Genomic DNA, 27500 nt, shown 5'->3' with positions numbered 1-27500 from the left:
CAACAATAGATAAATGTATTGATAACTTGAAATGCAAAAGGAAGCAGATAACTGGAGGGAAAGAAAGAGAAGAGAACTGTATTAACCTTGTAGATTGTTATGGTAAAAATTAGGGTACTGTGTTATACTCAGTTTCCCCTAGGGGAAGAACGTTAATATATGTTTTTTTTTCCTCGAATGCCGATTGAAACAATGTTGTGTTAATACGTAGCTTCCGGGAGGCCAACTTGCCAAGCACAGACCAACGTAGTAGAATCTTAGGCAGATGGATGTTGTGGATAAATCTTATACGTCTAGTCTCTTTAGTGAATGAGATAAATAATATTATTTGATATTTTATGGTAATGTGTTAATAATTTCACACATAAGTCGCTTCTTATTATAAGTCGCAGCCCCGGCCAAACTATGAAAAAAACTGCGACTTATAGTCCGAAAAATAGAGTAGCCGCAGCTGCTTCTGAGGGGAGGGGGACATAAACAGCTGCTGCACTGGGTCATAAACAGTTCAAACAAAAGGGTGCCTGGAGCGGTGTCAGGTTTGCCCCCTCTCTGCTTGTAGATTTCGGGTCCTGATAAGGTCCTTCCTGTGGCATTCCTATAGATCAAAGAAACCAACACCTCCATGGCGCATTCCGTCGCACACAGTAAAAGTTTACAACCAGTCTGCCTTTTGCTTGATAAGATCAAAGACAGCTTTTGTCTTCACCCGGGGCAACCTGAACTCATAGCAAACAAGTTGTGTGATAACTCAATTTTTCTGACAATTACCTTTATTATCAGCATATACAATTGTTTCAAATGCAACAATAGATAAATGTATTGATAACTTGAAATGCAAAAGGAAGCAGATAACTGGAGGGAAAGAAAGAGAAGAGAACTGCATTAACCTTGTAGATTGTTATGGTAAAAATTAGGGTACTGTGTTATACTCAGTTTCCCCTAGGGGAAGAAAGTTAATATATCGTTTTTTTTCCTCGAATGCCGATTGAAACAATGTTGTGTCAATACGTAGCTTCCGGGAGGCCAACTTAGACCGACGTAGTAGAATCTTAGACGGACGGATGTTGTGGATAAATCGTTAATACAAAATAATGCGTTGATGTACTTTGGACTGAACGCCGTCATTTCTCTCATTCAGAGGGTCTATGTGAAGGTCTGAAGTGCTTCTTGGTCTGCCGCCTGCCTTTTCAAGGCCGCACAAGGTAAGTCCTTTGCCGGCGTGCACAGAACTTTGAGTCTCTGCAAAGGGGAAAGGGTCATAAAAATCGATACAAATGTATGGCGTTTTAGCTACAAAACATCACACAGACGAGCAACTTGTACGTGGGCACACCTGTCTTAGAGATCCAGGCGTGACACTGACGGCGTAGACCATCCACAGTGGGACCAGGAGTGACGGCGACAGGGCCAAGGCTCCGCCTACCACGTATCCCCACCATGGGTATTCATAGGTGTTGTTGACCTTGAGCGGTTGGTGTGTGATCATGTTGTACAGTAGTGTGCACTGAAAGAAACAAACAGTCTAAAATACCGTATTTTCCGGACCATAGAGCGCACCGCAGTACGAGGCGCACTATAAGGTCTTTTTTCATACAAAAAGCGCATCAAAGGGGTCCCTTTTTTTTTTTTTTTGCTAAATTATGTAAACCCACGACACTGGTTGTTTTTAGCGCTTCCATAGCGAGATATAAGTAGGAACTTTACACTAATCTACAAACCCTGTTTCCATATGAGTTGGGAAATTGTGTTAGATGTAAATATAAACGGAATACAATGATTTGCAAATCATTTTCAACCCATATTCAGTTGAATATGCTACAAAGACAACATATTTGACGTTCAAACTGATTAACATTTTTTGTTGTTGTTGCAAATAATCATTAACTTTAGAATTTGATGCCAGCAACACGTGGCAAAGAAGTTGGGAAAGGTGGCAATGAATACTGATGAAGTTGAGGAATGCTCATCAAACACTTGTTCGGAACATCCCACAGGTGTGCAGGCTAATTGGGAACAGGTGGGTGCCATGATTGGGATTTTTTTTTTTCCCTTGGCCTCAGTCTGCACCCCCACTCCAGGGCCTAGGCTAAGACCGATTTTTTAATTTAATTTTAATCTTCTATTTTTTTCTTTCCCCCTCCCCACCCCCCTTGTTTACCTGTATGTCATCTTTTTTGTAAGGGGCGCTGGAAGCCGGCAGACCCGTCAGCGATCCTGTTCTGTCTCCCTGTAATGTTTGTCTCATCTTGAATGGGATTGTGCTGAAAATTGTAATTTTCCTGAAGGAACTCTCCTGACGGAATAAATAAAGTACTATCTATCTATCTATCTATCTATCTATCTATCTATCTATCTAAAAACAGCTTCCCAAACAATGCTCAGTCTTTCACAAGAAAGGATGGGGCGAGGTACACCCCTTTGTCCACAACTGCGTGAGCAAATAGTCAAACAATTTAAGAACAACTTTTCTCAAAGTGCAATTGCAAGAAATTCAAGGATTTCAACATCAATATCATCAAAAGGTTCAGAGAATCTGGAGAAATCACTCCACATAAGCGGCATGGCCGGAAACCAACATTGAATGACCGTGACCTTCGATCCCTCAGACGGCACTGTTTCAAAAACCGACATCAATCTCTAAAGGATATCACCACATGGGCTCAGGAACACTTCAGAAATTCACTGTCATTAAATACAGTTCGTCTTTACATCTGTAAGTGCAAGTTAAAGCTCTACTATGCAAAGCGAAAGCCATTTATCAACAACATCCAGAAACGCCGCCGGCTTCTCTCAGTCCATCAAAGATGGACTGATGAAAAGTGGAAAAGTGTTCTGTGGTTTGACGAGTCCACATTTCAAATTGTTATTGGAAATATTCGACATTGTGTCATTCGGACCAAAGGGGAAGCGAACTATCCAGGCGCAAAGTTCAAAAGCCAGCATCTGTGATGGTATGGGGGTGCACTAGTGCCCAAGGCATGGGTAACTTACACATATGTGAAGGTACCATTAATGCTGAAAGGTACATACAGGTTTTGGAACAACATATGCTGCCATTTAAGCCACGTCTTTTTCATGGACGCCCCTGCTTATTTCAGCAAGACAATGCCAATCCACATTCAGTATGTGTTACAACAGCATGGCTTCGTGAAAAAAAGAGTGCGGGTACTTTCCTGGCCTGCCTGCAGTCCAGACCTGTCTCCCATGGAAAATGTGTGGCGCATTATGAAGCGTAAAATACGACAGCGGAGATCCCGGACTGTTGAACAACCGAAGCTCTACATAAAAGAAGAATGGGAAAGAATTCCACTTTCAAAGCTTCAACAATTAGTTTCCTCAGTTCCCAAACGTTTATTGAGTGTTGTTAAAAGAAAAGGTGATGTAACACAGTGGTGAACATGCCCTTTCCCAACTACTTTGGCACGTGTTACATCCATGAAATTCTAAGTTAATTATTATTTTTTTTAAATAAATAAATTTTATGAGTTTGAACATCAAATATCTTGTCTTTGTAGTATATTCAATTGAATATAGGTTGAAAATGATTTGTAAATCATTGTATTTTGTTTTTATTTACCTCTAACACAATTTCCCAACTCCTATGGAAACGGGGTTTGTATATTAGAAATGCCAACAGTGGAGGATGAATATCCCATAACAAGAAGATGGTGAAAAAAAAGCTTATCGAAAATGGAGTCGGCACAGACTACAGTGGCGGAAGTGCGCAAATTTTCACTACTTATGCAGAGCTCAAAAACAGATCAGCATGTACCAGAAGGTAAGAAAAGTTGCTTTTGCACAATATTGCGTAACAAAACACCAGATAATATGTCTGCTAATGGGTGCCATTTTGCGGTCCTTATACACACACCATAATAATACTCGTACCTGTGACTGCGGTAGCCGTAACGGGCCGACAATCCATTAAAAATCGTACTAGAACATTTTGACAGATTTTTAAGTGCCGTGTGTATAGTTCTTTATTTTCAATGGAACATTTTAAGTTTTGGTGTTGTTTACTGCCATCATATTGCAGTCTACACTTATCTCTTATGTGTGACTGCCATCTACTCTCTAGTGGTTAGAGTGGCCGCCCTGAGATTTGAGGTTGTGAGTTCAAACCCCGGCCGATATATACCAAAGACTACAAAAATGGGAGCCATTACCTCCCTGCTTGGCACTCAGCATCAAGGCTTGGAATTGGGGGTTAAATCACCAAAAATGATTCCCGGGCGCGGCCACCGCTGCTGCTCACTGCTCCCCTCACCTCCCAGGGGGTGAACAAAGTGATGGGTCGAATGCTGAGGACAAATTTCACCACACCTAGTGTGTGTGTGACAATCATTGGTACTTTGACTTTACTTTGCTGGTCACACTTATCATCACAGCATGTACCAAATAAAATTGCTTTGAGGTCGGTAAGCACAACCAGAATTATTCTGTACCGGGTTGTAAGGCGCACTGTCAAGTTTTGAGGAAATGAAAGGATTTTATAGTCCGAAAAATCCGGTATTTATGATGGCTCAGAAAATCTGACTTACTAAGTGAGTACACTCCTCAAGTATTGGATTACTTTCTTCTTCTGTAGTGACAACTTTATAGAATGTCAACTTGGATTTTACTTTAAAGTAGTCAGTGTAGGTGTCTGAGTAGGGGGGCTTCCAGAAGGGAAGTTATACTTACGGTGAAGAGAGCTGGTGTGATGTACCGCCAACTGTATTTGATGACAGGCCACGGTCGATAGCCAATCATGTCCTCTATGTTGTCATACTGACGGTCAGCACCTACGGAAAATAAACCCATTTTTACAATAATACCAAATATCTTGCTATAAAACACAAGTCCATCGAGCTCAGGGGTCTCCAACATTGTTTTGAAACGAAAACGGCGAAAAACTGCTCATTTTTTGTCACATTTATTTTCACCGTTTGCTAAAACGAGCAAAGTAAAATGGTTTTGTCGATACAGTAATAAAGCGTTTCTATCCACAATTTGGGAATGAAACAAAACAAAACAAAAGAATTAAAGCTGCAAGCAGCGATGGACGGGACCGACTTTTGCTGGTGTTTCCTGCCTTTACTCATTCAACATATCTTTACCTGCACATTACCTACCTTCCCTGCATCCTGGGGTCACACTGGAGCTTCTTTCTTTCACCCATACACGCTGGTGCTTCCTGCCATCACCATTCAACATATCTTTACCTGCACATTACCTACCTTGTCTATATCCTGGAGTCAAACTGGTGCCACCTTCTTTCACCCAGTCAACATATATTTACCTGCACAGTACCTACCTTCTCTGCATTGATGGGTCACGCTGGTGCTTCCTGCTTATAAGCGGCCATCTTGAGACGGCAGCAGCACAGCAGCATCAGCGCAGCATTTCTTTGAAGGCTCGTAAAATCAAAACCGGAGCAGTTAAAAAAAATATTTCCGCAACTTTTAATCAGAAGGGTTCGATATCTTTCCTGTGCTAGTTTGAAGCCGACACAACAAACGCGCTCAGAGGAGATAATGTTTGAAAAAGGTGACGGGTTTTTACAAAACTTTTGTTTTGAAGGGGTAATTGCCAACTTCCTGTTGATTTCTGCTGAAGGATGTAAATGAATGGAATGTAGGTCTGAGTAAGACATACATAGAGGTTTTTGTTTCATGTCTCTACAATATTCCTACCCGAAGTTACAAGCAGTTTTGTCTGTGTTTTCTTCCTAGGAGCAGTTTTGTCTGTGTTTTTTCCTAGGGGGCGCTAGAGCACAATTTTGAGTTTTCGGTTTTGGTTTTTTGATTAGATCGCAATTTTCACCTGTCCTGATGTGTGTGTTAAATTAGGTGAGTTTTGAAACATTTTACATACATATATATACATACATACATATATATATATATATATATATATATATATATATACACACCTGTATATATAAACACATATACATATATATATATATATATATATATATATATATATATATATACACACCTGTATATATAAACACATATATATATATATATACATGTATATATATTTATGTATACATATATATACATATATGTATATATGTATATATATATATATATATATATATATATATATATATATATATATATATATACAATTTTGAGTTTTGTTTTATTGATTGGATGGCAATTTTCACCAGTCCTGATGTGTGTGTTAAATTTGGTGAGTTTTGAAGCATGTTACGTACATTTATATACATATATGTATATGTATATATATATATATATGTGTGTGTGTGTATATGTTTGTGTGTGTGTGTGTGTGTGTATATATATATATATATATATATATATATATATATATATATATACACACACACACACACACACGAGTGCAGCTGACCCCGAAAGGGACAAGCGGTAGAATATGGATTGATGGATTTATATTGATATAATCATCAGTAGCAGGTCTATTACATATTCAATGTAAATTAGCATCGAGCAAATGCAGAAGCCTTCTGTACTTTTGAACGCTTTCTATCAGGTGTGTTTTGCTTTGTTGACACGTAAAATTGTAACATTACCTAGTGGCAGTCCCGCTTGTTTACCAGCCAAGTGCTTGAGCCGGTGCCCTGTCTGCGAATCGGACGTTGCGTCGTGTGCAGCAAAGATATAAAAAAATACGGTATCGTTCAATGAAATGCGTTACCAGCTACTGGCAGGTCGGAGACCCCTGACCTGGCGAATGACGGTGGCCAACAGTGCATACCGTACACCCATCCGATGCAGAGGGACTCGAGAATGGGTAAAAAGACAATACTCCCGGTGTAGGTGTAATAGTCCATCAACAGGAAAACAGTAGAGAAAAAGTAGAGAATGTTTCACTTCCACAAAACCGCCAACACATCCATTGATAAGGAATGTATAGTATTTTGTTAAGAATTCTGTGTACATTTTGCTTTTATTTTGAAGCATTTTATCTGAAAGTGTCACTTCCGCTTCCTTCCTTACTTGCGCTACTTCGGGCGACTTGTTTTCTGTCCTCTGTTTCCAGACAGTCACACAACTAGTCAATGGCTATGTGAGTATTTGGACTTTGTACAAGACATGTTTGAAGTAATGATGGCGATTAGTAAGTTAGTGTAATGTTTTAGTGGCGTTCCCAGAACATTATAGTCGAAACTACAGCTGTGATGTTCGGTAGCTACGAGCTAGCATCTCACTGCTAACGCTAGCTATTGCTAATGACGCTAGTTTAGATATTATATTTTGAAATGACAACATATTAATAGCTTGTTATGTGAATATATGTGTGCTGATATTGTTTAAACACAGTTTATTTTTTACATATAGTGTGCATGATTAGGGCTGGGCAATATGGCTGAACATGGTATCATTATATATGATATTGGTCGATATCGATAATTATTGATTTTTTTTTGACCTATTGAGAATACGTACAGGTAAAACATTTTATAAAATATTCCCTTTTTTTTTCTAAATGTAAAACTTCCTTTTATTATAATCCCTTCAGATGTCAAGGCAGAAAGAAAAGGAAATGTCAACACAACTATAGAATATATATATATATATATAAATCTCGTTTCCATATGAGTTGGGAAATTGTGTTAGATGTAAATATAAACGGGATACAATGATTTGCAAATCCTTTTCAACCCATAATCAATTGAATGCACTACAAAGACAAGATATTTGATTTTCAAACTCATAAACTTTATTTTTTTTTGCAAATAATAATTAACTTAGAATTTCATGGCTGCAACACGTGCCAAAGTAGTTGGGAAAGGGCATGTTCACCACTGTGTTACACCACATTTTCTTTTAACAAAACTCAATAAACGTTTGGGAACTGAGGAAACTAATTGTTGAAGCTTTGAAAGTGGAATTCTTTCCCATTCTTGTTTTATGTAGAGCTTCAGTCGTTCAACAGTCCGGGGTCTCCGCTGTCGTATTTTACTCTACATAATGTTCCACACATTTTCAATGGGAGACAAGTCTGGACTGCAGGCGGGCCAGGAAGGTACCCACACTCTTTTTTTTACGAAGCCACGCTGTTGTAACATGTGGCTTGGCATTGTCTTGCTGAAATAAGCAGGGGCGTCCATGATAACGTTGCTCGGATGACAACATATGTTGCTCCAAAACCTGTATGTACCTTTCAGCTTAATGGTGCCTTCAGAGATGTGCAAGTTACCTATGCCTTGGATACTAATACACCCCCTTAACATCCCAGATACTGGCTTTTGAACTTTGCGCCTATAACAATCCGGATGGTTATTTTACTCTTTGTTCCGGAGGACACCACGTTGAAAACAGCTAGTGTTTTTCCATTTGTTCTCTTTCTGTTTGTCTGCAAGTAAACTGTGTGTATTAACCTTGAAGCTTTGGAATGTAGGAAGTTGGAGTACTCCCTAAATATCTTATCTTTAATTGAACAACGAACCTGTATGTCCCATCTGGTTTGCGGATTCAAGAAGTAGTCTCTTACCGTTTGAATGTTAGTTCAACTGGGCGACGCGATTTGAATGTGTTGTATTTAGGTTGGTCTCTCCAAAGCTTTGGAATAAATTGCAAAATACCCATTCTGTTCTGGGTGATCATTTAAACTCATTTTATGTGTCATCAAAAGAATTTGGGATTGACCAGCAATTTAAGTTCCCTTGGAGGAATATCTGGTCCAAACGCAACAATTTCGATTACTTGTCTATGGGGATATATATTGATAATGTGTTATCTGCCCAGCCCGATATATGATACATACTTTGAGTTGGTAATTTGATAATTACGGTAAATAGATAACAGTATAATAAGTATTTACATTTGTGTATACAGATATTAACCTAATGTGGTGCACTATGGTGCCTTCAGAGATGTGCAAGTTACCTATGCCTTGGATACTAATACACCCCCATAACATCCCAGATACTGGCTTTTGAACCTTGCGCCTATAACAATCCGGATGGCTATTTTCCTCTTTGTTCCGGAGGACACCACGTTGAAAACAGCTAGTGTTTTTCCATTTGTTCTCTTTCTGTTTGTCTGCAAGTAAACTGTGTGTATTAACCTTGAAGCTTTGGAATGTAGGAAGTTGGAGTACTCCCTAAAAATCGTATCTTTACTTGAACAACGAACCTGTATGTCCAATCTGGTTTGCGGATTCAAGAAGTAGTCTCTTACCGTTTGAATGTTAGATCAACTGGGCGACGCGATTTGAATGTGTTGTATTTAGGTTGGTCTCTCCAAAGCTTTGGAATAAATTGCAAAATACCCATTCTGTTCTGGCTGATCATTTAAACTCATTTTATGTGTCATCAAAAGAATTTGAGATTGACCAGCAATTTAAGTTCCCTTGGAGGAATATCTGGTCCAAACGCAACAATTTCGATTACTTGTCTATGGGGATATATATTGATAATGTGTTATCTGCCCAGCCCGATATATGATACATACTTTGAGTTGGTAATTTGATAATTACGGTAAATAGATAACAGTATAATAAGTATTTACACTTGTGTATACAGATATTAACCTAATGTGTATCTTCGACGGGCATGAACAAAGTTGGCAAGTCCACCTGTTAACATTATTTACACTATTCTCATAAAAAAGTCTCAAAGTTTAATACGTAACATACAGGCTAGTTTGCATAAAATGGTTGTCTGTTAAAAAGTTGAAGACATTTCACTAACAGCTCACCTCTGTGACCATTGAAAGTCCTACAAAGAAGCTTCCAAAGCAGATGGCGAGAAGAAGGAGCTGACGTCGATGCGTTTTGACAAAGAATGAAGAAAACGCATCGCAGATGCTGGTGGTCAGCGTCTCAACGTATGTAAACTAAAGCAAAGGACACAGATTGTTTTATTATTGCAATTGATCTCCCGAACATGTAGTATATTTTATTTCATTTAAAGGTGGTCTTGCCTGGGTGTCTAGACCGACAAAGATCATCATGACATAGAAGCCAACGGCCCAAATGTGAGGGAAGGGCATCAGACTCACGGCGCGAGGGTAAGCAATGAACGCCAGTACTGGACCTGCACACATCACGTCAGTCAAACATGACAGCTGGGGAACTTTCGTTCCAAAAACGTAGAGGCAAGCTTCCATACCTGATTCGACCACAACGGATACGTCCACACCTTGCTCTTGGGCCATGAAGCCGAGCACGGAGAAGATGGCAAAGCCGGCCATAAAGCTGGTCGCACTGTTTAAAATGCACAGCAACAAACTGTCCCTGTTGGGTCAAATATAAGCCAGTTAGTGCGGTCCAATTGTTTTACTGTAAAATATATGTTGTTTTTTTTTACAGTCTACTGTAAATGGAAAAAAAACATACCAATTCCCTACAATAAAACTCTGCTGATTGAGCAGCCAGTTTGTACTGTAAAATCTACTGACTTTTATAGTGTCACTTTCAGCGCACAGTAAATGCATCTAATCTTTAAAACTCACTCTTCTTAACTAGCTATTAGGCTTGTACACTGACCGGGCTGCAAAAAAAAATAAATATTTAAAGGGTAACTGCACTCTTTTTTTCTATTTTGCCTATTGTTCAAAATCATGAAGAGAGACAAGAATACACTTTTTAGGGACCGAATGTCCCTTAGGGATCCTATTGTATTTCTAAGGTTTTATTATTATTATACCGCCGCTTCTTTGAGCTGTAATTTGACCCCTTAACATGCTTCAAAACTCACCACATTTTACACACACATCAGGACTGGCGAAAATTGCCATCTAATAAAAAACCCAAACCCCAAACTCAAAATTGCGCTCTAGTGCCCCCTAGGAAAAAACAGAAAAAACTGCTTGTAACTTATGTTAGGAATGTCGTAGAGCAGGGGTGCCCACACTTTTTCTGCAGGAAAGCTACTTTTCAATTGACCAACTCGAGGGGATGTACCTCATTTATATATATCATTTATATTTATTTATTTATGACAGAGACATTTTTGTAAACAAGTTAAATGTGTTTAATGATAATACAAGCATGTGTAACACATATAGATGTCTTTCTTTCACGAAGACAAGAATATAAGTTGGTGTATTACCTGATTCTGATGACTTGCATTGATTGGAATCAGACAGTAATGATGATAACGCCCACATTTTCAAATGGAGGAGAAAAAAAGTTGTCCTTTCTGTACAATACCACATGAAAGTGGTTGGTTTTCGGCATCTAATTCATCCAGCTTCCATACACTTTACAAGAAAAACATTGGCGGCAAATTCCGTAGCTTGCTTGATTGACATTCACGGCACCCGAGGGTCTTGTGAGATGACACTGGCTGCTGCCAGTTCATTATTATGAAAAAATGACAGAGAGGAAGGTGAGAAACACTTTTTATTTCAACAGACTTTCGCGCCGTCCCTTCCGTCAAAACTCTAAAGGCCGACTGCACATTTCCTATCTTCACAATAAAAGCCCTGCTTCATGCTGCCCGCGCTAACAAAATAAGAGTCTCGGAAAGCTGGCGTGCACAAGTGATGTACACGCCAGCTTTCTGAGGGATCGCTTGTGCACGCCAGTTTTCCGAGACTCTGTATTTAGTTAGCGCAGGCAGCATGAAGCAGGGCTTTTATTGTGAAGATAGGAAATGTGCAGTCGGCCTTTAGAGTTTTGACGGAAGGTACGGCGGGAGAGTCTGTTGAAATAAAAAGTGTTTCTCGCCTTCCTCTCGGTCATATTTTAATAATAATGATCTTGCAGCAGGCAGCGTCATCTCACAAGACCCTCCGGTACCGTGAATGTCATTTAAGTGACGTCTTGGTGAAGATTGATGATCACTCATTTTTAGGTCTATTTTTTTTAAAAGCCTGGCTCGAGATCGACTGACACACCCCCCGCGGTCGACTGGTAGCTCGCGATCGACGTAATGGGCACCCCTGTCGTAGAGACATGAAACAAAAACCTCTATGTAGATTTGACTTAGACCTAGATTTCATACACTGACACCCTTTAGTAAAAATCAACAGGAAGTTGGTAAAAACCTCTTCTAAACAAAAGTTTCCTAAAAAATGTCATGTTTGTCTCTTTGAGCTGTAATTTGACCCCCTTAAAATGCTTCAAAACCTCACCAAACTGGACACACACATCAGGACTGGCGAAAATTGAGATCTAATAAAAAAACAAACCCCAAAACTCAAAATTGCGCTTTAGCGCCGCCTAGGAATAAAATACATACAAAACTGCTCTTAGGAAGAAAACACAGACAAAAATGCTTGTACTTCTGGTAGGAATGTTCTAGAGACATGAAACAAAAAACCTCTATGTAGGTCTCACTTAGACCAACATTTCATTCATTAACATCCTTAAGCAAAAATCAACAGGAAGTTGGCAATTACCCCTTCAAAACAAAAGTTTCCTAAAAACCCGTGACGTCTTGCGTACACGTCATCAATACACGACGTTTCGAAGACGAAACTCCCGGGAAATTTAAAATTGTAATTTAGTAAACTAAAAACGCCGTATTGGCATGTGTTGCAATGTTAATATTTCATCATTGATATATAAACTATCAGACTGCGTGGTCGCTAGTAGTGGCTTTCAGTAGGTCTTTAACGTTGCACTTTTTATATGTAGAAGAAAAGTTTTGTCATTTTATTCAATCTGAGCAACAACTTGAGGCAGTTTAATGTGGATTAACGTGGGCAGAATTATTATAGTGTTCCCAATGTTTAAAGGATAAAGCCATTGTTTACAAATTTGGTAAATAAATGACCAAAAAATTTATATTTTGTTTTTTTCTTACTGTACTGAAAATGTACGGAAAATGAACCGAACCGTGACCTCTAAACCAAAGTACGACATTTTTGTGTACCGTTACACACTTAGTATCTAGGTATTAATGTCTATCCCAAGGGTAGGGAACCTATGGCTCTAGAGCCAGATGTGGCTCTTTTGATGACTGCATCTGGCTCTCAGATAAATCTTAGCTGACATTGCTTAACGCGATAATTATGAATAATTTCGCTGGTAATCACAGTGCTAAAAATAACGTGCAAAATACAAACAATTCTCATGCATTTAAATCCATCCGTCCGTTTTCTACCGCACCTGTTCAAGAAGTCGCATTAATGGTAAGAAGTATTTTATGTCACAATGGCGGGGGGAGGGGGTTGCAGCCTGCTGCGAGGTCGTTCTCCCAGGAAGGCAGACGGACTACTCGGGACATTGTATTTAGGTAAAAACATGATTTAATTTTAACTAAAAAAATATACAAACAAAAATCGCTCACAGCGGAGGCACAACTTGGGCTAAAAAAACAAAGCTAACGCATGAACAGACTGAGAACATAAATCAAACAAAACTTACTTGGCATGGCATGAAGCATGAAACTATGGCAAGGCATGAAACAAGTCAGCACAGGACGACTGACTGGCAAAGACGAGCTTAAATACTGCCTCTGATTAGTGCTCGGGAAGCAGGTGAGCGGACATTTTGTCCACCAGAGACAAAATGAGTAACCAAGGAAACCAGACAAGGGAGTGGAAAAAAAAACAGGAACTTAAAGAGTCCAAAGGACAAACAGCACATGGCCAAACAAAAACATGATCAACAGACATGACAATTTATTTATTATTGGTTAGCTTCAGAATAACAATGTTATTAAAAAGAATAAGATACTTATTATACTTTAAAAATGTTGGTCTTACTTAAAAATGCATGCATTTAATTGTACTCAGTGTTAAAAAATATGATATGGCTCTCACGGAAATACATTTTGAAATATTTGGCTTTCATGGCTCTCTCAGCCAAAAAGGTTCCCGACCCCTGGTCTATCCTATAGTCTCTTTGAGAAATTGCTGAAAAAGAGGGGTCCACACTCTTTTGTGAAGCACTGTATTCCAAGCGCAAATGAAAAAGTGAACTACTTACCTGAAGCAATTGTTGTTGTACTGGTTGTAGCTACTTAAAGTTGTCAACACCCCACTGCTGATTATATAGGAGTATAGGATCTGGCTAGCCGCATCAAGCCAAACCTGAAGATGAAGTAAGTTCAATTAGCACGATCTCCTACGATAATTTTGGCGACAACATCATGCGAGAGCAAAAATTCTACTACCGTTGAATCGCTGAGGCGTGTCAGGTCTGGGTAGAGGTAGAAAGTCAGCCCATCTTTGGCTCCTGGTAACGTCAGACCACGAACAAGCAGGGCCAAAAGTATGAGGTATGGAAACGTGGCAGTGAAGTACAGCACCTGGATCAAAGGTGTCAAACTCATTTTAGCTCAGGGGCCACATGGAGGAAAATTTACCGCCACACGGGCCAGACTAGTGCAATCATGGCATAATAATTCAAAAATAAAGACAACTTTAAAATTGTTATCTTTGTTTTACTTTGGCCAAAAATAGAACACGCACATTCTGTAAAGTTACACATCACAAATAATCTTCGAGGTAAAACATTTTAAATTAGCGGAAAATCCTGAGGAAAAAAATGGTAAAGTTTAAAAAAACGATGAAGAACACAATGAACTAAGACTTGGTCTCAGTATATTTACAGTCATTTAGCTTCCTGTTTAGTGATCCGTTCAGTTCAGGTGTTTGGAAAAGCAACCAAGTGTTTCCTCAAACCACTACATTGGTGACATCCGCAACTGCCATAAGTTACAAAAACATTATTATCATCATTCAAATATTACAATTATAATATAAAAAATATATATATCAGAATGAGGCCATACTAGCCGAATTAAAGGTAACGTAACTGCAAACTAACCTGGAATGACCGTGACCTTCGATCCCTCAGACGGCACTGTATCAAAAACCAACATCAATCTCTAAAGGATATCACCACATGGGCTCAGGAACACTTCAGAAAACCACTGTCACTAAATACAGTTTATCGCTACATCTGTAAGTGCAAGTTAAAGCTCTATTATACGAAGCGAATGCCATTCATCAACAACATCCAGAAACGCCGCCGGCTTCTCTGGGCCCGAGATCATCTAAGATGGACTGATGCAAAGTGGAAAAGTGTTCTGTGGTCTGACAAGTCCACATTTCAAATTGTTTTTGGAAATATTCGACATCGTGTCATCCGTACCAAAGGGGAAACGAACTATCCAGACTGTTATCGACGCAAAGTTCAAAAGCCAGCATCTGTGATGGTACGGGGGTGTATTAGTGCCCAAGGCATGGGTAACTTACACATCTGTGAAGGCACCATTAATGCTGAAAGGTACATACAGGTTTTGGAACAACATATGCTGCCATCTAAGCGCCGTCTTTTTCATGGACGCCCCTGCTTATTTCAGCAAGACAATGCCAAGCCACATTCAGCATGTGTTACAACAGCGTGGCTTCGTAAAAAAAGAGTGTGGGTACTTTCCTGGCCCGGCTGCAGTCCAGACCTGTCTCCCATGGAAAATGTGTGGCGCATTATGAAACGTAAAATACGACAGCGGAGACCCCGGACTGTTGAACGACTTAAGCTCTACATAAAAAAGAATGGGAGAGAATTCCACTTTCAAAGCTTCACCAATTAGTTTCCTCAGTTCCCAAACGTTTATTGAGTGTTGTTAAAAGAAAAGGTGATGTAACACGGTGGTGAACATGCCCTTTCCCAACTACTTTGGCACGTGTTGCAGCCATGAAATTCTAAGTTAATTATGATTTGCAAAAAAAAAATACAGTTTATGAGTTTGAACATCAAACATCTTGTCTTTGTAGTGCATTCAATTGAATATGGGTTGAAAAGGATTTGCAAATCATTGTATTCTGTTTATATTTACATTTAACACAATTTCCCAACTCATATGGAAACGGGGTTTGTATATGATCTGCACTGTGTGTATATATATATATATATATATATGTATATATATATATATGTATACACACAGTGCAGATCTGTTTTTCTTATAAAATATTATTGTATATGAAATTGCTCTTAAGTGTCAGGTATTCAAAACTTCTTCACCTTTCCTGTGTTCTTGATTCCCTTGCAGATACAGGCGTAAACCAATATCCAGGAAAGCAGAAGACATAGGGCCAAGTCCCAGCGAATGTTTCCCATTTCCTCAAGTCCGCTTGATAGCCCCAAAATTCTTCTCCTGGACAGAAATCCGAGGAAAAACACTCATATACACACACACACACACACACGCATACACACACATGGTACTTACTCCCAATACTCTACAGCTGAAGATGTGTTGTTTGTGGACTCTGACAGAGTTTGATTGTGTCCCAGACATGAATCTTTCATGCGAGGTGAGAGTTTAATTTGTAAACATCAGTATAGTGTATTACCACAAAAAATATACATATATATATATTTATAGCACCTGTGTTCCAGCTGTTGAGACAGTTAGCCCACGGAAGTTCCGAGTGGAAGGATGAGAAGAGGAAGAGGAATTCCCAGCTCAGGATAATAATGTAATAAATGATTGTGCAGGTGACAACCAATTGGCTGCCATATCCTATTCCTGTACATAAACATATCATGCTTATGTCCAGCCAGGTCAAAAAGACGGATGTCATGTCATTCACCTTCAAAAAGAGGGCAGATTTTCCTCCAACACGTTATTGCACCTTGACCGGTGTACTGGCCCAGGGATGTCTCCAGGATGAAGAGAGGGATGCCACAGGTGAACAGGAACAAAAAGTATGGTATGAGGAAGACGCCTTTGAAGCCAAAATTCAATCTGTTAGTTCAATAGTCCTGAAACTTTTCTCAATTCATATTTTGCTCTTCCAAGAACCATTTTTTCCCCACCTATGTTCACCGGTTAGTCTTGCTATGTATTTACTCTGAAATGTAGCAATGAAACACACATGCAGAAATGATTTTGTATTCAAATTTAAGAGAAATTATATTTACCTCCTCCATTTTTGGAACAAAGGTATGGAAATCTCCAGATATTCCCATAGCCAACAATACTACCAGCTACAGCCAAGAAGTACTCAATTTTTCTGGACCACCGCTCTCTCTCCCGGCCTTTGGGTGCCGGTTCTGCTTTACTTTCAAGGTTTTCCGAGTTCATTGGGAAGTGATCCATGTTGACCTTTAGTTAGGGCGGGTGTCATAAAACTGTAACAATATCAAGACTATGTTTGCTCATTTAAACTTGAGTTGAAATTGCCACACATCTCAGAATATATATGTTTATATATATATAAATATATATGTATGTATATATATATATATATATATATATATACATATACCAGGGGGTCACCAACCTTTTGAAACCAAGAGCTACTTCTTGGGTACTGATTAATGCGAAGGGCTACCAGTTTGATACACACTTAAATAAATTGCCAGAAATAGCCAATTTGCTCAATTTACCTTTAATAAATAAATCTATATATATAAAAAAAAATGGGTATTTCTGTCTGTCATTCCATCGTACATTTTTTTTTCCTTTTACGGAAGGTTTTTTATAGAGAATAAATGATGAAAAAAACAGTTAATTGAACGGTTTAAAAGAGGAAAAAACACGAAAAAAATTAGAATTACATTTTGAAACATAGTTTATTTTCAATTTCGACTCTTTAGAATTCAAAATTCAACCGGAAAAAAATTAAGAGAAAAACTAGCTAATTCGAATCTTTTTGAAAATTATTTAAAAATTATTTATGGAACATCATTAGTAATTTTTCCTGATTAAAATGAATTTTATAATTTTGATTACATGTTTTAAATAGGTTAAAATCGGGCTTCACGGTGGCAGAGGGGTTAGTGCGTCTGCCTCACAATACGAAGTTCCTGCAGTCCTGGGTTCAAATCCAGGCTCGGGATCTTTCTGTGTGGAGTTTGCATGTTCTCCCCGTGAATGCGTGGGTTCCCTCCGGGTAGAAGCGGTAGAAAATGGATGGATGGAAATAGGTTAAAATCCAATCTGCACTTTGTTAAAATATATAACAAATTGGACCAAGCAATATTTCTAACAAAGACAAATCATTATTTCTTCTAGATTTTCAAGAACAAAAATTTTTAAAGAAATTCAAAAGACTTTGAAATAGGATTTATATTTGAAATTTTAATCATTATAAGTTAGAAGAAATATTCCACAAATATTCTTTGTCGAAAAAACAAAATCTAAAATGAAGAATTGAATTAACTTTTTTTTATCATTCTTTACAATAAAAAAAATTTATTTACCTGAACATTGATTTAAATTGTCAGGAAAGAAGAGGAAGGAGTTTAAAAGGTAAAAAGGTATATGTGTTTAAAAATCCTAAAATCATTTTTGAGGTTGTATTTTTTCTCTAAAATTGTCATTCTGAAAGTTACAATAAGGAAAGTAAAAAAAATAAATGCATTTATTTAAACAAGTGAAGATCAAGTCTTTAAAATATATTCTCGGGTTTTCAAATTTTATTTGTGTTTTGTCTCTCTTAGAAATTAAAAATGTCGAGCAAAGCGAGACCAGCTTGCTAGTAAATAAATACAATTTAAAAAATAGAGGCAGCTCACTGGTAAGTGCTGCTATTTGAGCTATTTTTAGAACAGGCCAGCGGGCGACTCCTCTGGTCCTTACGGGCACCGCATTGGTGACACCTGATATATACTGTATATATCATGTGTATGTTTGTATATTAAAGTCACTGAACATATACTGTAAATAAATGTAGTGTCACTAGGATTAAAATATAGTAGTAAATTGTTACTTTGCTTGTAACCAACTAGATTGTTTGCTCACGTCATTAAACTAAACCCAAAACATTATTCCGCGGGTTGGTGACTTAGACTACACTGTTTATTTAATGAGTAATTGGATAAGTCAACATAAAGCCAAAGAAAGCTGCTTTTGATAAGGAAAATGAGATACACGATTTAATTCAAGAAATAACTGGTAGCAAACTGCGAAGGGAAATGATTCAAAAATGGTTTTGGAAAAAACTGCTTCTATTTTCATAAGAATTAGTTGTCATCTGACATTTTGGAGCAGGTTAAAACAATAGAATAGAATGGACTTTATTGTCATTATATTTGAATATAAGGAGACTAAGGACTCCAACTTAAGGTGCGGTAGTGGGAACAAATACAGAATAAAAATAAATCACATAAGTAACAAAGATAAAAAATAAGAATTGAAATAAACAGACTACTATCCAATAAAAACAATAATCAATCCTGTACAATATACAGAACAAAACAAGAGCGATTTGATTTTATATTTCTTTGTAATGCACTGAACACAAACTAGTGAGAATTTTGAGTTGAATGAGTGTTACTATTTGAATAAAATTATAGTACTGTAGAGTGCAGTGTTTGAGTTGGAGTTTGACATCTGTGCTTCAGTACAGTGGTCCCCAACCACCGGGCCGCAGAATAATTTTTTATTTAAAAAAAAATATATATATATATATTTTTTTTTTTTATTAAATCAACATAAAAAACAAAATATACACTTACAATTAGTGCACCAACCACAAAAAACTCCGTTTTTCATGACAAAAACGTCCCTTTTTCATGACAAAGAAGAAAAAAAAATGAATAAATAAAAAATAAGGACACCCCCCCACCTCCCGGGCCGCAGGACTAATTATTAAGCGTTGACCGGTCCGCGGATACAAAAAGGTTGGGGACCACTGCTTTAGTATATCAGTATCTGGAATCAAATGATGGAATGGATTAAGCAAAGACGTCAAACAAAGCACTAATATGATTCACTTTAAGGAACTGTCGACACCACAAGTATTTACAAAGTACAAGGAACAGATATGAGAAACGTCTCTTAAGCTTATTGAAAATAAATTATTACTCATCTCATTATGTGAATCCTAAAAGACTTAACTATTTACGAGGAGAAAACTGTTGTATTCAGAATGAGTTGGTGCTATTTGTGTACAAATGAAGAACGGGAAGAGAACATGTCAGGACTGGAATTGGTTTGAGGTCGAAAAGGGGTAAGATTAAAGTAACTCTGCGTCTTTGTACTCCTTTTTCGGACATGTGAAGAAAAATTAAAATATGTGATTAAAATTGTTAACATGTTTGAAATATACAACCAACCAACTTAGCCTTTTTTTTTTTTTTTTTTTTTTACAGGCCACCTCCAAAATAGACCTACTCATGTCCATAATATAGAAAAATGTTATATATATATATATATATATATATATGTGTGTGTGTATGTATGTATGCATGTATGTATATGTGTATGTATGTATATATGTATATATCCATCCATCCATCCATCCATTTTCTACCGCTTATTCCCTTTCGGGGTCGCGGGGGGCGCTGGCGCCTATCTCAGCTACAATTGGGCGGAAGGCGGGGTACACCCTGGACAAGTCGCCACCTCATCGCAGGGCCAACACAGATAGACAGACAACATTCACACTCACATTCACACACTAGGGCCAATTTAGTGTTGCCAATCAACCTATCCCCAGGTGCATGTCTTTGGAAGTGGGAGGAAGCCGGAGTACCCGGAGGGAACCCACGCATTCACGGGGAGAACATGCAAACTCCACACAGAAAGAACCCGAGCCTGGATTTGAACCCAGGACTGCAGGAACTTCGTATTGTGAGGCAGACGCACTAACCCCTCTGCCACCGTGAATATATATATATATATATATATATATATATATATATATATATATATATATATATATATATATATATATATATATATATATATATATATATATATATATATATATATATATATATATATATATATAGCTTTGTGTGCTACACTAGACAGAGAATTAAATTTAGTTTCAAGTCAGTACAATAAATACGCACAAATCATCTCCACCTCTTGAAAAACCCCAAAACAATAACTGAACATGCTGGAGAAAATAAAATAGAATATTTTTACCTTGCGCTGCTGCAGCGTGCTCGCCTTCAAAAATAATATCAGACAATATCCATATTGAAGTGTTTTGTTTTTTTATTTAGGAGCGGCCTGTGGAATTAACATAACCAGTACCACCAGTATAATTATTATCAGCTGGAAAAGACTGCTTGGACTTTTGCCATTCAACTGGCAGCCCAGGTTGCCAAATCCGGTCCAAAAATGGCGTCGCACCAGATTCCTGAAAACACAAGAATGCTGTCATCTTTGACAGCTTTTTTTGCGATAGGGTCATTAAAAACAGCTGATTCTCAGGAGAAAATTTTTTTAATAATAACAGTGCTCTCGGCCCATAGCTGTGGCCCCCAAAAAAAATGAGTTTGCCTAGACCAGAAGGTCAAACTGGTTTTCAGTGAGGGCCACATGGCAGTTATGGCTGCCATCAGAGGGCCGCTTGTAACAGTGAATAATGGATGAATTTGCCTCTTGATTTCATTATTAATTATAAAAATAGTTTTAACTAGACTGTGGATTTTACAGTAAAAACTTCACATTTACAACATTTTACTGAAAAATATTGTGTTTTCTTTTTTACATTTTACAGTAAATTGAAAAATGACGGGGTTATGAAAAACGCTGGCAGCTAAGTTGCCAGAATTTTTCTAGTAAAATGACATTGTTTTTACAACATTATTTTCATGGCAAAACAGTACAAGTAGATTTTTTTTTTCAGGTTTTCTACCGTAAAAACAAATGTACCGTCTTTCCATTGTGGAGGGGGTGTGGTCCACGTGTCCCCTGGGGGCAGGGCGTGTGCAGGAGCTGGCGGTGAAGCAACTGACAGGTGAGGAGATATCTCAGCTGGAACCAGTTATCTAATCACCTGGCTCTTTATTTAGCAGCGTCGGAGGTCATGAGGGGACAGCCTTTATATTGGTCTAAAAAGAACCCACGAGGGGAAGTCTTCTACTGGTGTTTTATGTCTTGTTTACTGTTTTTAATGTAACCTTGCAGCTGCCCTCTTGGAATAGAGATCTTTGATCTCATTGACATTTTACCTGGTTAAATAAAGGCTAAAAACAAAGCCAAGACATAAGGGACAAGCGGTAAAAAATGGATGGAAGTTTTTAAATGTTATAAAAACATTTTTTTTTTAAATATTTTTACCTTATTTGTCAATACACTGTAGCTCTAAACAACCATTTAAGATCCATCCATTTTCTACCGCGTATTGGGGCCGTGGAGGGTGCTGGAGCCTATATCAGCTGCATTTGGGCGGAAGATACAATGTTTAAAACAATTTTTTTTTTAAATGTTGACCCTTTTAAACACAACATCACAGGATTGAATTGGCAAAATCATTTCCAAAATAATGCAGATTTTATACGAATTGACAACTGTGACACATCCGTCCATCCATTTCTACCGCTTGTCCCTTTTAGAGTCGCGGGGGGTGCTGGAGCCTATCTCAGCTGCATTCGGGCGGAAGGCGGTGTACACCCTGGACAAGTCGCCACCTCATCGCAGTGGTCCAAATGCCTTTGAAGAGTAAAAAAAAAAAAAAAACTTACATGTTAAATACTTCTGTCCAGGGCTGATTGACAGATTTATTTATTAATCCATCCATCCATTTTCTACCGCTTATTCCCTTCAGTGAGGCACTGGAGCCTATCTCAGCTGCATTCGGGCGGAAGGCGGCGTACACCCTGGACAAGTCGCCACCTCATCGCAGTGGTGCAAATGCCTTTAAACAGTAAAAAAAACAAACTTCCATCCATCCATTTTCTACTGCTTATTCCCTTTTGGGGTCGCGGGGGGCGCTGGCGCCTATCTCAGCTACAATCGGGCGGAAGGCGGTGTGCACCCTGGACAAGTCGCCACGTCATCGCAGTGGTCCAAATGCCTTTAAAGAATAAAAAAAAAAAAAAAACTTACATGTTAAATATTTCTGTCCGGGGCTGATTTACAGATTTATACTGTATATATTTATATTTATTAATCCATCCATCCATTTTCTACGGCTTATTCCCTTTGGGGTCGCGGGGGGCGCTGGCGCCTATCTCAGCTACAATCGGGTGGAAGGGGGTGTGCACCCTGGACAAGTTGCCTCCTCATCGCAGTGGTCCAAATGCCTTTAAAGAATAAAAAAAAAAAAACTTACATGTTAAATATTTCTGTCCGGGGCTGATTTACAGATTTATACTGTATATATTTATATTTATTAATCCATCCATCCATTTTCACCACTTATTCCCTTTGGGGTGGCGCTGGAGCCTATCTCAGCTGCATTTGAGCGGAAGGCAGGGTGCACCCTGGACAAGTCACCACCTCATCGCAGTGGTCCAAATGCCTTTAAAGAATAAAAAATAACAACTTACATGTTAAATATTTCTGTCCAGGGCTGATTGACAGATTTATATATATTTATATGTATTAATTCATTCATCCATACATTTTCTACCGCTTATTCCCTTTGGGGTCGCCCATCTCAGCTGCATTCTGGCGGAAGGCGGGGTACACCCTGGACAAGTCGCCACCTCATCGCAGTGGTCCAAATGCCTTTAAAGTGTAAAAAAAAAAAAGAACAAAAATTACATGTTAAATATTTCTGTCCAGGGCTGATTGACATATTTATACAGTATATATTTATATTTATTAACATAAATCCAACATATTTTCACTGCCTTTTGAAAAAAAGACTTTTATGGCCCTGTGATGAGGTGCATGGCGACTTGTCCCTGCGACATCAAAAGGGACAAGCAGTAGAAATTGACTTTTATGTCCTTATTGACTTTGGGGTATTGTGGAATAACTGTCAGTGTCTGGTAGCTGTAGAATTACACCAGGGGTGTCCAAAGTGTGGCCCGGGGGCCATTTGCGGCCCGCAGCTGATCTTCTACCGGCCCGCCACACATTCTGCAAAAATTGCAAAATTGATAGTATTGCAAAAATAAAAAAAATAAAACATTTTAAAAAAGTGGAATGAGGTGAAATCTAATGAGAAAAAGTGGCAATGTTGACACAAAGCTGCCATGCAGGCAGTTTTTTTCCCTTTTGTCTTTATTTTCTTTTTTTTCCATTGCTCAAAAAAAAAGGACAAAAAAATCTATGTCGTAATAAATTATAACTTAAAAATTATCACTTTAAAATGTTATATGTGTAAAAAATATTGCATATGTTGTGTGGTTGCCATATAAAAACATCAAAGTTTTGACAAAAGAGCATAAAACAAACAAAATTAAAGCTGCAAGCAGCGTTGGTCGGGTCCGCTTTGGCTGCTGCCCCCGCCACTGAAGCCCTGGTCTAAGTTAGACCTACATAGAGGTTTTTGTTTCATGTCTCTACGACATTCCTAACAGCAGTTACAAGCAGTTTTGTCTGTCTTTTTTCTTAGGGGGCGCTAGAGCGCAATTTTGATATTTGGGGTTTGTTTTTTATTAGATGGCAATTTTTGCCAGTCCTGATGTGTGTGTAAAATTTGGTGAGTTTTGAAGCATGTTGAGGATGTGAAATTACAGCTCGGCTTTTCTGGATGTTGTTGATAAATGGCTTTTGCTCTGCATAGTAGAGCGTTAACTTGCACTTTGAAACATTTTAAGGGGGTCAAATTACAGCTCAAAGAGGCAAAAATTGCATTTTTTTACGAAACTGCGCAGGGGTTATTTGAAGGCGCGTAAAATCAAAACCGGAGCAGTAGTCTAAGTGAGACCTACATAGAGGTTTTTGTTTCAGGTCTCTCCAACATTCCTACCGGAAGTTACAAGCAGTTTTGTCAGTTTTCTTCCTAGGAGCAGTTTTTTCTGTGTTTTATTCCAAAATTGCGTTAGAGCGCATTTTTGAGTTTTGGGGTTTTGTTTTTTCGTTAGATCGCAATTTTCGCCAGTCCTGATGTGTGTGCCAAGTTTGGTGAGTTTTGAAGCATTTTAAGGGGGTCAAATTACAGCTCAAAGAGGCAAAAAATAGCATTTTTTGCGAAAATTTTGCTTTGAATGGGTTTTTGCAAAATTTCTGTAGATTTTTGCCCCTGAAGGTAAAATTATGACATCTAGGTCTAAGTCAGTCCTACATAGAGGTTTTTGTTTCATGTCTCTACGACATTGCTAACGGAAGTTACAAGCAGTCAGTTTTTCGTTTCTTCCTAGGGGGCGCTAGCGCGCAATTTTGATTTTTGGGGTTTGGTTGCTTAATAAGTTGGGAAGGTTTGCCATACCGACGTGTGTGTCAAATTTGGTGAGTTTTGAAGCATGTTAAGGGGGTCAAATTAGGGTGCGAAGGTGCGGAATAATAATAATAATAATAAAACCTTACAGTTTCAATAGGGTCCTTTGGCCCATTGCAAAAGGACTCCTTTAATAAAATCGACAGATATATCGGAAGTTGATCTTGAAATTCAAGTGTTAAAAGTAAACAAAAATAATAATAAAAATGCATTACTTTATGAGTGGGGAACCTTTCGGATCTCAAATGTATTTAGTGGGATTTTATTTAACTTTTCACTGTGATTACTCAAAAATATTAAATAATTAAAATCAATAGTGTCCTGCATTACTGATCTTTGAGGGCTTTAATTGCTAAATAAAGGAACTCTCATGAAGGAATCAATAAAGTACTATCGATCTGAATACACTATATTTCAGTTTTACTATAAAAAACAAAGTTCTCTTTGACAGAAAAGGCATAAAACCTTATTTGTTTTACTTTATATCAACCTCAAGTTGATATAGAGATTTACTGTAAGCATTAAATACAAAATAATAATAATTTGACTTATTTTTAACATTTAAGTGAATGAGACCCTCTATGCTCCCTAGGACCCCTAAGGATAAAAAAAAAAATCCATATATTTTGTTATGGTTTGAAAATAAAAAATATCAAAATGGCCCCCGCATGCTTCAATTTTTCCGTGTGCGGCCCACTGTGGAAAAAGTTTGGACACCCCTGTTATAAAGAGTAATATTGGAAAAAAAACACTTATAATATACAGCAAAAATGTACTTTAGGTGTTGATTAGTGCATGTTATTAAATGGTGTACCTAAACAAGTGGCCGCTAAATGCTGCTTGTGGGCGGAGCCAGGACAATTGCGCCCACCTGTAGTGGACGCTGACTTCCGGTTCCAATTATCCAATCACCGGCGAGAGTAGGTTATATCAATCTCAGGTGAGCTCGGCTTTCTCAAGCCCGTTTTTTTTTTCTGGCAATTCTTGCCAGCTTGGAACGTACAGAACCGTTTTGGACCCGCATTGGACTGGACCAGGATCTGGCCGGACCATGTCGGGGCCTCCCGGGTGGATTGCGGTTTGGGTTTGGGTCACCTTGGTGTCCCTAGCCCGCCTCGGTCAGACACAATCCGGGACAAACGGTGACGTCCACGGACGTCCGAACGCGGGATTCTTCCCGGCCCCCGTGTGGAAGTTCCTGGCAGGTAAGAAACCGCTCCGCCGAATGTTCAGGTCCGAACCCGGAAGTCTGACCCACTCCGCGTGTGTTTCAGTGTCAGGGCGCGGAGGAGGCACTTTGGACCTGGGTCGGCCGCGGTTCCGTTGCGGCGACACGACGCTTTCTGTCCGCGTGTCCCTCATCCGACACGCTAAAGCGCGCCTCCCAGGTGAGTGGCCGCGGGTGCACGCCGACGGACGCGCGTTCACGTGCGTGAATTGATTGTGTGTGTGTGTGTGCAGACGGGAGGAGGCTGCCGGTGCTGCACGACGCATGCGCGGCTTCGGTTCGGAGGTTCGGTCCGTGGCTGCTGCTCAAGCTGCCGTACAGCAGCTGTCACCTGCACGCCACGGTAAGAGTCACGCACGCCCACTGCATTAGGTACACCGTTTGGTCAACTGTGCCTAATGAAGTGGCCACTGTGCGTAAAGGGGGCGTTGACAATCGGCCACGCGGATGATTGACGGGTCACAGGGGCGGTTCTAGGCATGCTTATATGATGGGGCAGTCAGAAATGTGAAGGGGGCATCATGTGTACACATCATGCTCCAGCACTTTTTTTTTCTGTGCTTATAGTAACGAAGCTTTCTTCATTGAAATGGGTCTTTAGCTATGTGTCCAACCCCAACCTGGAGTAGTGGATTGCACTTTGTCAGGCCTCTACCTTCAGACCTGTCCAACTTGGGTGTCCCACCTGAAAACTAAGCTCCTGCTGGTATAGCTCTTACGGTCACTGAGACCCGCAAACCCCCTGACCACAATAAGGTGGCAATCCCTCAGGGGGGGAAACTGAAAAATAAAAATAAATGAATAAAATAAAGCATCCTTCATCTAGATTTTATCAACCAACAACATAACATTTATCCTAACTCTCAAATAAATGTTGACCCAAAGTAGGACTTCACACACTACAGTCAATATTTACAAAACTGAAAGGTAGTCTGATGAATAATGATAAAAAAGAATCTCAAACTAATTTATAAAACAGAACGTGGGCACTCATCTGGGCACAAAATGTATTCACTCCAATGTATGTGTGTTGCCCACTTGCTTGTAAATTGATGAAAACGGCAGTGTTTTTGTTTTTAGGTGTCTTGCTCATATCAAATGAAACTTATAATCTGTTTATTACAAAATGTAGATTGAAACATTAAAGGTTGACTATGTAGACTTACAAGAAAAACAACAGAAAAAGAATTCCCGCAGTCGATTGCCAGACCGTTGCTAAGTAAAACGGGCCGTTGCTAGGGACTCCGCTCTGAACAGAGGACAGCAGAGGAGGACTGCTAAGCAGGATATATACCTTATGTTTCATTTTT

The 27500-nt window shown here is 38.8% G+C and overlaps 2 protein-coding genes and 1 long non-coding RNA gene across 3 annotated transcripts in view; 2 read left to right on the top strand and 1 right to left on the bottom strand.

The window, feature by feature from the left end:
- Positions 1–646: 646 nt before the first annotated feature.
- Positions 647–20811, bottom strand: LOC133536106 (sodium- and chloride-dependent GABA transporter 2-like). The gene is made up of 15 exons (XM_061876314.1): positions 20768–20811; positions 16810–17019; positions 16479–16613; positions 16274–16414; positions 16115–16187; positions 15907–16039; positions 14048–14182; positions 13861–13964; positions 10091–10215; positions 9903–10015; positions 9667–9815; positions 6730–6818; positions 4684–4784; positions 1334–1504; positions 647–1239 (listed from the first exon to the last, which is right to left on the bottom strand). The coding sequence occupies exons 2-15, from the start codon at positions 16985–16987 to the stop codon at positions 1144–1146; spliced, it is 1743 nt and encodes a 580-aa protein (XP_061732298.1). The 5' UTR covers positions 16988–17019; positions 20768–20811; the 3' UTR covers positions 647–1143.
- On the top strand, positions 6953–22489 carry LOC133536107 (uncharacterized). The gene is made up of 9 exons (XR_009802381.1): positions 6953–7041; positions 9696–9806; positions 9893–9989; positions 15935–16199; positions 16271–16364; positions 16446–16576; positions 21477–21587; positions 22186–22291; positions 22398–22489. It is a non-coding gene; the product is annotated as an uncharacterized LOC133536107 (long non-coding RNA).
- Positions 22490–25887: 3398 nt separating this feature from the next.
- LOC133536652 (mucin-2-like) overlaps positions 25888–27500 on the top strand; it is a 23613-nt gene continuing 22000 nt past the window's right edge. Inside the window, exons 1-3 of the mRNA XM_061877273.1 lie at positions 25888–26167; positions 26237–26350; positions 26424–26533. Of these exons, the coding sequence (XP_061733257.1) occupies positions 26014–26167; positions 26237–26350; positions 26424–26533 (378 nt within the window). The 5' untranslated portion in view covers positions 25888–26013. The remainder of the gene's footprint in view (positions 26168–26236; positions 26351–26423; positions 26534–27500) is intronic.

The sequence above is a fragment of the Nerophis ophidion genome, linkage group LG17 (assembly GCF_033978795.1).
Source record: "Nerophis ophidion isolate RoL-2023_Sa linkage group LG17, RoL_Noph_v1.0, whole genome shotgun sequence".
In the NCBI taxonomy this organism is placed as follows: domain Eukaryota; kingdom Metazoa; phylum Chordata; class Actinopteri; order Syngnathiformes; family Syngnathidae; genus Nerophis; species Nerophis ophidion.
This window is presented reverse-complemented; position numbering and strand designations above follow the sequence as displayed.